Here is a 10,355-nt window from a genome sequence, read left to right on the forward strand (position 1 = left end):
TCTTGTCTTTTTCCCCTTTCTCCCATGCCAAAATGCCCCCAAAGTTCGTCAGAATACCTCAAAGGAAAAGGCTTCCTTTTCCCGGTCTGGCTCTACAGCTAATAGTGCCTCACAGGAAGGCCCCGGCAGGAAAGTGCTGGCCCAGCAAAGGACAAAGGAGGAGCTGCTCGTGTTTGTCCTATCTGCCTGAAGCCAAGCCATTGCCCTGGAGTCCCTAGCGTCCTCTTGTCCCCTCTGTGGCAACATCTAAGCTCAGTGAGGTGGGCCAGGCCGGGACATCAGGACATCCAGCCTCCGGGGCCTCAGGCTTCCTTGGGGCTGCCCCCTCTGACGCTAGCCTATAGGACTAGTTGGCTACGTTGCCCAAACCAGGTCATCTGTGGCCTCGGGGAGGGGCCTTTCACCAGATCCGATAACCATAGGGAGATGTGCCACTTGGGCCTGTAGAGTTCCCAGGGCACAGATAAGTTCCTCTCACAATAAAAAGTCAAGTCTCTCCCACAAACTAACGAGGACCCAGAGTTTCAAGGTGGGCCTATCCCATAAGACGGAAACCTCGGAGTGAGTTGGGAAAAAAATTCATGCTCGTCCCCTGGGGCTCTCAGCTCCATCCCCTCCCTGAGAGAGAACACACAGGAATGGAGCGCAAACCTGGTCAGGGACCAGAGGCCTGAGCACCCGGTCCACTTTCAGTCTGTATGACCTAGAGCAGGCCACTGTGGCCCTAAATTGAGGAGGTTGGAAGAGCCGTCTCCCTGATTCTCCCAGCACTGCCCTTCTGCGCTGTGCGCTGTGCGAGGGCGGGGAGAGAGGATCACTCTTCCCAAATTGCGGAAGTGGAGCCAGAGGGTCACGTGACCTGCCCCGGGCCTCTAAGAGGCCATTCCTCCTACCTCCACTAGACTGTGCTGTGGAGTCACTTTCTCGGTTTCCTGTCATTCCGATCTGGGGTGGTGGGAGGGGAGGCAGTCTCGCCATTGTCAGAGTGGCTGACCCAGGTCTTCGGGTGTGTTCTTGTGGTGCCAGGCCTTGTGGGCAAGAGCACTGGTCAGCAGCAGGGCCCAAAGTGTTGACTCTGCTCTTCCCAGTGGGGTCTGATGGCAGGGGACCCCAAGGAGGGGTGGCCTCCATGAGGGACTCTGGTACGGCAGCTCCACCTGCTCTCTATCTCTGGGGCCCAGATAGGGTGGAAGTCCCTCGAGGCCCATGTTTGAGCTCCTCGCTTCCCATTTCTGACCCTGCTGTCAGCCAGGTGGCCTCCAGCCGCCATCTTTACTGTCAAGCAAGCCCACACCCCCTATATTCCCTCCAAACGTCAGTGGCAACCAGTCAAGAGAGGAGGAAGCTCACCCCACCACCTTCAAGTCTAAGAAATCTCACATTCTATATTCCTCTAAAGCAAATCTCTTTTGGGGGTGGAGAAGCTTTAATCTGCCACCACCTCCAAGACAGAGTGATGTCTGGGGATTCTTACGCAATCTGGAACATTCTAGGCTTCAGTCTTCGTTGGCAACCGCTGAAAGGTTTTGCTCTTCGTCCAGGTCCGTGTGGCCTCCCAAATGTGAACTTTTCCCCGGGTTTCTGCCACATATGAGCTCATCGTCCAGCTGGGAACACTAGACCCTAGAGTCCACCATCCTCGGGGGTAACGTGTGGCCCTCTGCACCAGGGCACTATCATTCTTAGGACCACCAAACTACCCCTTCCCAGGATCCAAGGAAACTTTTCCAAACACCCTCCTCCCTGAGTGGCCTATCCTCACATACCTCCAAAACTAAGCATTCGTCCCCAAAATGACACACCTTCCCCCAGAGATCACCCCAGGTAAACTCTTCCTAATGACAAAACTCAGGTAAAAAGACATCCCAGAGTTTCAGGAGCACAAAGCAGGCCTCTCTTCCCTGGGGTGAAGATGAGGTGAGGAGAAATCAACATCACTTCATTCCAATTCCTAACAACTCACCCTTTTACTGTACCATTTATAGAGCACTGACTATGTGCCAACCACAAAGCTAAACTCATTGCCTGCATGAGATCATTCTATCTACCATTGGCCTTATGTGGTAAGCGTTTTCATTCCTCATTTTGTAAAAGAGGATCTTGTCCAAACTCTTCCATGCTAGTCAGTGTGGGAGCTGGGACTCCAACTCAGGGTGTCTAATTCCAAAACCTAGGCTTTTAGGTTTCTTGCTCTCAAGGACTAAGTCTTTCTTTAACCCATGCCCCATCCTTGGCTCCCCGGAGAAGTTTCATTCACCCAAATGAATGAGCCAAATGAATGAGCTCTTGAAACTGACACAGTGACTAGTCAACTCTTTCCTAGCTCCGGGCAATGAGCCCTACCCACCTCTGGAATTTTCACTAGCACTCAGATGATCTTCCCCTTCCTCCTCCTTTTCCAGCTCCCTACAGAAAAGAAAAAAAGACACTTCCACCAGAGAAGTCTCCTGCAACCTACAGCCCAGGTTCTTACTGTGCATTTGCTTGCTGGATTCTCATATTAACTGCAAGAAACAGAGTTCCCCACGCTTACTATATAAGTGGGGAAACAGACTCTCCGAGATCACAGAGATAATACAGAACAGAGTCAGGGTTAGAATCCAGTCTGTCTGTTCCCAAAGTCTCTAAAAATGCCCTCACCATGGATGGCAAATCACCACACACGAGAGGTAGCTCCCCCAGTATTACTCACAGCTGTGCCTGAGCCTGCACTGTGCCAGGTTCTGTGCTGGTGGCCTTACGTGCATTCTTCCAGAAAATCCTCACAAAAAGCCCATGAGGTAGGTACCGTCATTGTGCCCACTTTATGGATGTGAAAACTGAGGCATGGAGATGGTAACCAACCTGCCCTACCTACGTCAACTGAAAGCAGGCAGTTTCTATCCCAGCTCTAGAGACAAGAGCAGGTGGGATGGAAGGAGACAACGTCTCAGTAAAGCGTGAGTTCTTACTGGGTTTGTGGACCTCCACTGATGAGCCTTAGGGGACCCAGGAACCTCATGAATTATGTGCAAGTGTGTGTGTGCTTATCGGGCTGGGGGAGGAAAGAATATCTATAGCTTTCAGTATATTCTCAAAGAAATCCCTGATGACAAAACTGTTAAAAAAAAATCTTTAACCTGCTGCAGTGCCTGGCACACAAAAGGCACTCAATGATATTGGTGAATAAACAAACTAATAAATAAATGAGTAAACAAATAAGTGAGTGAGTGAGTGAATGAATGAATGTGCCTCCATGACCTTGGAGACACCACAAACGACCTAGTACACACATCCATCTCTATCTTTTGAGATGGTGAAAGCCATTCCAGGACCTGAGCCCAGTCCACCCCCAAGCCCTTTTTCCCAGTCCCAGAGGCCACAGCCAGGTGTTAATGACAGGCTTCAAAGAGAGGCTTCCCCCGCTTTCTCCCCACCTCCACTCCTGACAATGACCAGGTAGAGGCAGGAGCTGTGCAACTCAGATAATGAAGCTTTATTGAATGCCAGGAGAGGGCAAGGGTGAGGCAGGACTCAAGTGTGAAGTTCTTGGGGGGCAAGAAAGGGGATTCCCTAGTGTGGTCTGTATCCACACGGCGGGGAAGCAGCAGGGGGTGGGGGGGTTGCTCCTAGGCCTGAGCGATGCTGAGCAGCCTTAGTTCTTGGTGCGAAGAACCTGCTCGTGGGTGGACACCACCTTGCCATCGTGCACATCCATGACCTTGGTGCGGATCTGGCGACTGGAGGAGGTCACTGGGGAAGAGGGGAGAGAAGGTGTTACCAGCAGAGGACAGGCAATGGAGAAATCAGGAGTGGGGAGACCAGGGAGTTGGGAAGACTTAAGCAGACTATCTCCCTGTTGCCCTCTCCCCTGATTATCTCTTCACTCACTGCTCTTATCCCAGCACTGATCCCATCTGCACAGTTTTTTTCAGCCTAGAGCTCCCGAAGGTAGGACAGAGTCTGTGTCCTCAAACTGGAGGCTCCTAAGAACTCAGATCAGCTTGGTTCAGTCCAGATCAACCCAAGTGGACTGGTCTTGAAGGGAAGACCCATGTGGTGTCCTGTCCGTGGTGCTGACCATCAGAACATTGGAGTCTGCCACAGACACCAGGTGACAGAAATAAAAAGTGGAGGCCACTAACTCCTAGCCCTAAGGAAGGTTTATAAAATGGCTTCTTCTACCCAAGTAGGTTTATAAGGGATCTTGGGTGAGAAAACTCTAACTCAACCCCTCAAAAAGCCAATTCTCTGGACCTGCTGGGAGACAGGAAGTGGTCACGAGTCCAGTCTTGATGAGAAGGAAAGTCTTACCGTCTCTGGACGACTGAGAGCCAGAGGAGAACTGGGAAGAAGAGAGGCTATGAAGACAGAAAAGGGCAAGATCATTAGACACATGGGATACAGCAGGTGAATAGTGGGGGCAGGACTGGGAAGGAGGGCAGTGCACTCACTGGGCATCCTCGCCCTCCAGCAGGCGGCGGTAGGTGGCGATCTCCTGCTCCAGCCGCGTCTTCACGTCCAGCAGGATCTTGTACTCCTGGTTCTGCTGCTCCATCTCGCAGCGCAGCTGGGCCAGCTGCTCCTCCACGTTGCCGATCAGGTCCTGGATCTGGGCCAGCTGCATGCAGTAGCGGCCTTTGGTCTCCTCCAGGCTGTTCTCCAGGGATGCTTTCTGTGACGGAGGGAAAGATCAAGGATCAGTGAGGGTAGTCACTCCCTCCCTCCCAGTCCTGGATCAGATCCAAGCCTGCCAGCTCCCCCACCATGCTGAGCTGGGACTGCAGCTCGATCTCCAGGTTCTGCACGGTGCGCCGGAGCTCGGAGATCTCGCTCTTGCCGCTCTGCACCAGCTCGCTGTTGGTGGCCACCTCGCGGTTCAGCTCCTCGGTCTGCAGAAGAGAAAAAAAAAGTCATTCACACTAGAAGTTCCTGGAAGGCGGGTCTCCTGGGTCCCTTCCCCACCCCTCCCCCTGCCCCCGGGATGACACCCACCTTGCTGAAGAACCAGTCCTCGGCGTCCTTGCGGTTCTTCTCCGCCATCTTCTCGTACTGGTCGCGCATCTCGTTCAGGATGCGGCTCAGGTCCACGCCGGGGGCGGCGTCCATCTCCACGTTGACGTCTCCGCCCACCTGGCCTCTCAGGGCGTTCATTTCCTGCACAACCAAAGAACGGTCCACACTCAGGAGCCATGGCGACATGGCAACCAGTTGGGGTTCCCTCCTCTCCGGTGATCCTGGCCTCAGCATTGCCCACACCACCGCCACCCCATCTCAATCCCATCCTTTCCCTCCCAGCTTCATCTTCTAAGCTGGTTCTCACCTCCTCGTGGTTCTTCTTCAGGTAGGCCAGCTCCTCCTTCAGGCTCTCGATCTGCATCTCCAGGTCGGCCCTGGCCAGGGTCAACTCGTCCAGCACCCTGCGCAGGCCGTTGGTGTCGGCCTCCACGGTCATCCGCAGGTTCAGCTCAGTCTCGTACCTGGAATGATCCAAGACAAGAAGAATGGGACATCCATCCTGGCCACACTGAAGGCTTTGTTCTCTGCCCCCTGCAGCTTCTTCCCATAGCTGGCACCCTGTGGGTGGTTTAGGGAGTCAATTTTGAAAATGGCGTGGTTGGACACAGCACCCATTGAGGACTCAGATCTGAACACTCCTGGGGGCAGGGAATAAGGCAGTTCATTAGGCTGCAGAATTCAGGGAGGGGAGACGCTTCTGGCCTCACAACCAATAGCACACAGGCCTCCAAATGTGACTGCCTCCTACACTTCAGGGGCAGGTGGAGGAGTGGGGAACCCCTCTCCCTTAAAGCAATGGCACCCAAATCTGGCCATGGATCAGAATCACTCAGGTAGCCTGTTAAGAATAACTGAATCAGAACTCCAGGTTGGGGCCCAGGAGTTTTGTATTTTTACAAGCACCCCAAGGGGTTTTCATCAGCCCTGTTTAGGGGACGCTGCCCCAAAAATACCCCACCCTGGGGAGATTGGACATCCTGAGTCACTGCTGCGAACTCACTTGGTGCGGAAGTCATCAGCAGCAAGGCGGGCATTGTCAATCTGCAGGACGACATTGGCATTGTCCACGGTGGCCGTGAGGATCTGCAGGTAGAGAGGGCACAGGTCGTCAGCCAAATGGACGTCACTAGCCAGACCTCACTGCAGCCTGCATACATCAGGCCTTTGCTTTCCTGCTCTCACCTGAGTCTCCCCTCCTCCCAAAAACCTTTGCCACAGCAACCTAAAGGGTAACCCCTGATGGCCCAGCTTCGACCCACGACTTTGCTGACTCCGGATCAGAAAAAAAATGGATAGAAAGAGCCCTGGCCTTGGAACCAAAAGCCCTTGAGTTATAGTCCTGGTTCTACCACTGATGAGTCTCAGGGTCTCAGTTCCCCTACCCACAGAGTGGAGGAGTGACCTAAGGTCCCAAAGTCTCCCTTCCTGGTCTGAATTCTTCTCTTTCTGTACAGGCCAACCTGCCCATCTTCACACGTTCCTTTTAAGCTCGCAGAGCATGGGACCTCAGGTGTGGCTTTCCCAAAAGAGGAGACCCCACTAGCACAAGGGATGAGAAAAGAAGAAGCAGAGGAAATACTGAACCCCGGATTGGCTGCAGTCCTCTCCCTCACCATCTAATTTACCTAATCCACATGAGGCATCAGAGCCAGGCACGAAAGGAAGCAGGATCAGCGGGGAGGGCTCCCAGGGTGAGGTTGGAGCAGGGGGTTGGGGCTGGAGTCAGGTGATACAAGTCCCCCAGGCTCCCTCCTGTGCAGGACACGTAAGGCGGGGCTCCGCTGATTGCCTCTCTGGGGTTTTTCTGCCCGCCTGCCGGTGGGGAGGGGCGCCGGTGCCAGGGCTCACGGGCGGCAGCCGCCACAGCCCAGACTAATGAGCTAATGAGTGGTTTGGGTGTCTAGCCTGGTCCCGTTACAGCCTCGCTCCTCCCCTGTGCTGGGGAACAGGTAGCTGCCTCGTGTATTAGCAAGTGGGCACACGGGTTCTGGCCTCAGCTCTGCCATTGATTCGCAGCCCACAGCACCTCTCAAAGCTCTGACTCCTTCCCCTGTAAAATGTAAGGGTAGGAATCCCCAGGCTCTCGCGGTCTGCGGTCTGGAGCCCCGAAGGGCATGAGCAAAGCGGGGAGACACTGACCGGCTCCGCAGGGGGCGTCCAGAGCCAGAAGAAGGGATGCGGGGTTGGCGTCTGCCCGGTCTAGTAATCTAAAGATGCCAGTGGCCTGAGGCATCTATCGCTCCAGAGCGAGGGAGCTAGAATGGCAAGTCCTGCTGCCCGGTCCACACACCTTGTTCCTCAGGTCCTCGATGGTCTTGAAGTAGGGGCTGTAGTCCTTGGTCTCAGCGGGCCTCTGCCTCTGGTACCAGTCGCGGATCTTCACCTCCAGGTCGGCGTTAGCCTCCTCCAGGGCACGCACCTTGTCCAGGTAGGAGGCCAGCCGGTCGTTGAGGTTCTGCATGGTCACCTTCTCGCTGCCCACCAGGAGCCCGTCACCACCACCGAAGCCACCACCGAAGCCAGCACCAAGGCCACCTCCAAAGCCACCTCCAAGGCCACCACCATATCCTCCACCGAAGCCGCTACCCAGGGCCCCACCAAAGCTGCTGCTGCTGCTGAAGCCGCCGCCGTAGCCGCCCCCCAGGCCGTAGGCCCCCCCGGAGGAGTAGCGGGAGGAAGAGACCGACAGGCCCCCGTAGGCGCTGGGGGCCCGGCAGGACCCTCCGGCCAGCACGGAGGACATGCGGCTGGAGCCGCCCCCGATGCCGCAGGAGCCCTTCATGGAGCTGGAGGAGGTGAACTGGCGGCTGCAGGTGGTCATGATGCCAGAAGGGAGGTGAGTGAGCGAGCGAGCGAGCGAGGCGGCAGAGAGGAGAGAGAGGTGCTCAGGTAAGTTGGAATAGGAGGTGGGTGCTTTATACTCCTGAGTAGGGGGCGGGCCTGGCATTTTCCATTCCCCTTGGCTTTCACCACCCACAGGCCAGTGCCAACTCCCAGTCAGATCCCTCCTCTCCCCCGCCTCATCACGTCTGTCACATTTTACTGGAAACTCATTGTTTAGGGTGTTTTTGGTTTCTTGTCCCGCCAGGTGTGATTCACATAAGGAGGTGTGGGCCTGCAGGCTATATTTTCCCATCTGGCCCTGGGAGCCGCGGCCCTCAGGAGCCCGCGTGTTGGGCTCGGCCAGGCGGCGGGGAGCAGGACGTCTGCCCCAGAAACCTGGTGACCTGTTCTCCCATTAATGAGGTGGGCCTTTGACATCCATCCAGACATCACTCCAGGTGGCTCCTGGCTGGAGAAATGCCAGCATGGCAAGGCTACGTTAGCCACAGTGATGCCCCCTCAGCATTACCGTCTATAAAAAGAGAGAAGTTCTTGGGGGGTCCTCCCAGATGCGACCCGCTAGGCTGTGCCGAGAAGCCTGTCACATCCCCGGAACACGCCCAGCCAATCAGTTGGCTCAGGCTTCCACCCTGTACCCCCATTAAAGGGAAATCTAAGCAGCTTTTCCCCAACCCTGAGCACAGACTCTAAGATCCTCCACGCACCTGTGGATGGGCCCATGGCATTGGCTGGCCAAGAGCAGGTGGCCAAGGGGGGGGGGGGCTCACAGGCACAGCCAGAGACGTGCTAAAAGAGCGTGGAGTCAGACTGAGTCTGGGCTCTACTGTGTGCCCCTGTGTGACCTGACATTTCTCCGAGCCTCAGTTTCCTCACCGTAAAGTGGGAGTAAACATCATCCACCCTGCCTACTGCAGAGTCAGCTCCGAGAATCCAAGTGGCAGTGTATATGTGAGGGTTTTATAAGCCAAGTACGGCACGAAGTCTGGTTAGCATTGTTATAGCCTCGTCTGGCCACAGAGAGGGTGCGCAACAGCCCTGGAACAGGACAGGAGAGCCTTTTTGCTTCTAGCCCCAGGTGTCTCCAGGCCCCCAGGGCAGCGGCAGTGGGAGAGGCTGGCTCGGGCACCCTGGTCTGAGCCCCTTGTGTTGCTGGCCCAAGAGATTTGGGGGTGGAGAGGCAGTGCAGGCAATTGGGAGTGTACTCGAGGGTCCCTGACTCCTGAGACCCTGAGGCTCAGGGGGACATTTCCAGGGGTCCCTTTGGTTCTGCCTCGGAGGCTTGCATATTGGGACCTCAGCTGCCCCACGTCTCCCGGGCAGCCTCCAGAGGCACCCCCTCCAGCCACACCCGCCTTCCCGCCAGCCCCTCAGCCCCACGGACCCCAGCAGGCATGTTGGGAGGAATGCAGTCGTGTCTGGGGCTGCCTGACGCGTCCCATCTCCCCAGACAGGCCCCAACAGCCCCCGCTGCAGGCTCCAACGCTCTTCCTGGGATCAACAGCTCCCAGGAGGGAAGCAAAGCCTCCCTCTCCCCGCCACTCTGGCTGCCACCAAAGCACATGCCAAGGGAGCACCCCCTCTCCGGGGCTTAGGAGCTCAGAAGACAATGCTGAGACAGACACTTGAGGCTGTGGGCTCCCCAAATCTGCCGCCCAAGGACTTGCAAGGATGAGTAAGCAAGGGCCCCGCCTTGCCCCACCCACCCCTGACGGACACTCTAATCTCCTTCCAGGGAATGGTCCCCCACCCGGCCCAGCCCTACAACTACCCCAGTGAGAGGCAGCAGGGATTTTGGCTGAGGGACAGATGCATTTGTTAGGAGGCATACTGCCCTTGGGTGGGGCAGGGGGATACCTACCAGAGAAAAATGCAGCCTCCACAGAGACCTGCGGGACAGGAGTGGGTGCAGAGCCCAACACCAGCTTTCTCTGTGCTGCCCACCACTCTGTCTCCCTCCACGGCAGGAAGCCACGGATAAAATCCCTAGAGCGCAGGACGTGGGCAAAGCTCTCCTCCCCCAACCTTCCACCTGATTCGGTGGAACCCAAAAGAGGCTCCTTGTCCACCTCCAAGGGAAATCCAAAAGTAAAGAGCACAGGGAACCAGCGACATGTACACTCACGCACACAATCTAGGAAGAGACTTTTGCCAGCCCTCCTTGCCCCTCCGGACCCCGGAACCCCAGCCTGGAACACAAGTCTGAGGTCCCCTACCCCTTTCCGGCCAGCGCCCAGGATTAGACCCCTGGCCTCGATCCTGGGACTGATCTCTGCAGACGTGGAACTAAGCACAAATGGTCCAGTCTGGTGCTCATGACATTGGAGGAGAGACAGCTTTCTGGACAACAGGGATTAAAGGGATGAGGGCTTGTCCTCTGGGCCCCAGACTCCTAAACAAGCTTTAAGTGGGCACCATGACCTGGCCCTCACTCCACCTACCCCAAAGAGGAGGGGGCCAAAATGAGCCTAGGGTGGTGTCTCTTGTGGTTGGTGAGTCTTCCTGCCAGCCTATGG

General features: G+C 56.0%; 1 protein-coding gene across 1 annotated transcript; it reads right to left on the reverse strand.

The window, feature by feature from the left end:
• Positions 1-3,452: 3,452 nt before the first annotated feature.
• KRT14 (keratin 14) lies at positions 3,453-7,909 on the reverse strand. The gene is made up of 8 exons (XM_025917679.2): positions 7,289-7,909; positions 5,999-6,081; positions 5,303-5,459; positions 4,975-5,136; positions 4,746-4,871; positions 4,434-4,654; positions 4,294-4,340; positions 3,453-3,732 (listed from the first exon to the last, which is right to left on the reverse strand). Exons 1-8 carry the CDS (start codon positions 7,817-7,819, stop codon positions 3,635-3,637), a joined length of 1,425 nt encoding a protein of 474 aa, XP_025773464.2. The 5' UTR covers positions 7,820-7,909; the 3' UTR covers positions 3,453-3,634.
• Between the last annotated feature and the right edge of the window lie 2,446 nt (positions 7,910-10,355).

The sequence above is a fragment of the Puma concolor genome, chromosome E1 (genome assembly GCF_028749965.1).
Source record: "Puma concolor isolate L17-30 chromosome E1, mPumCon1.1.hap2, whole genome shotgun sequence".
In the NCBI taxonomy this organism is placed as follows: domain Eukaryota; kingdom Metazoa; phylum Chordata; class Mammalia; order Carnivora; family Felidae; genus Puma; species Puma concolor.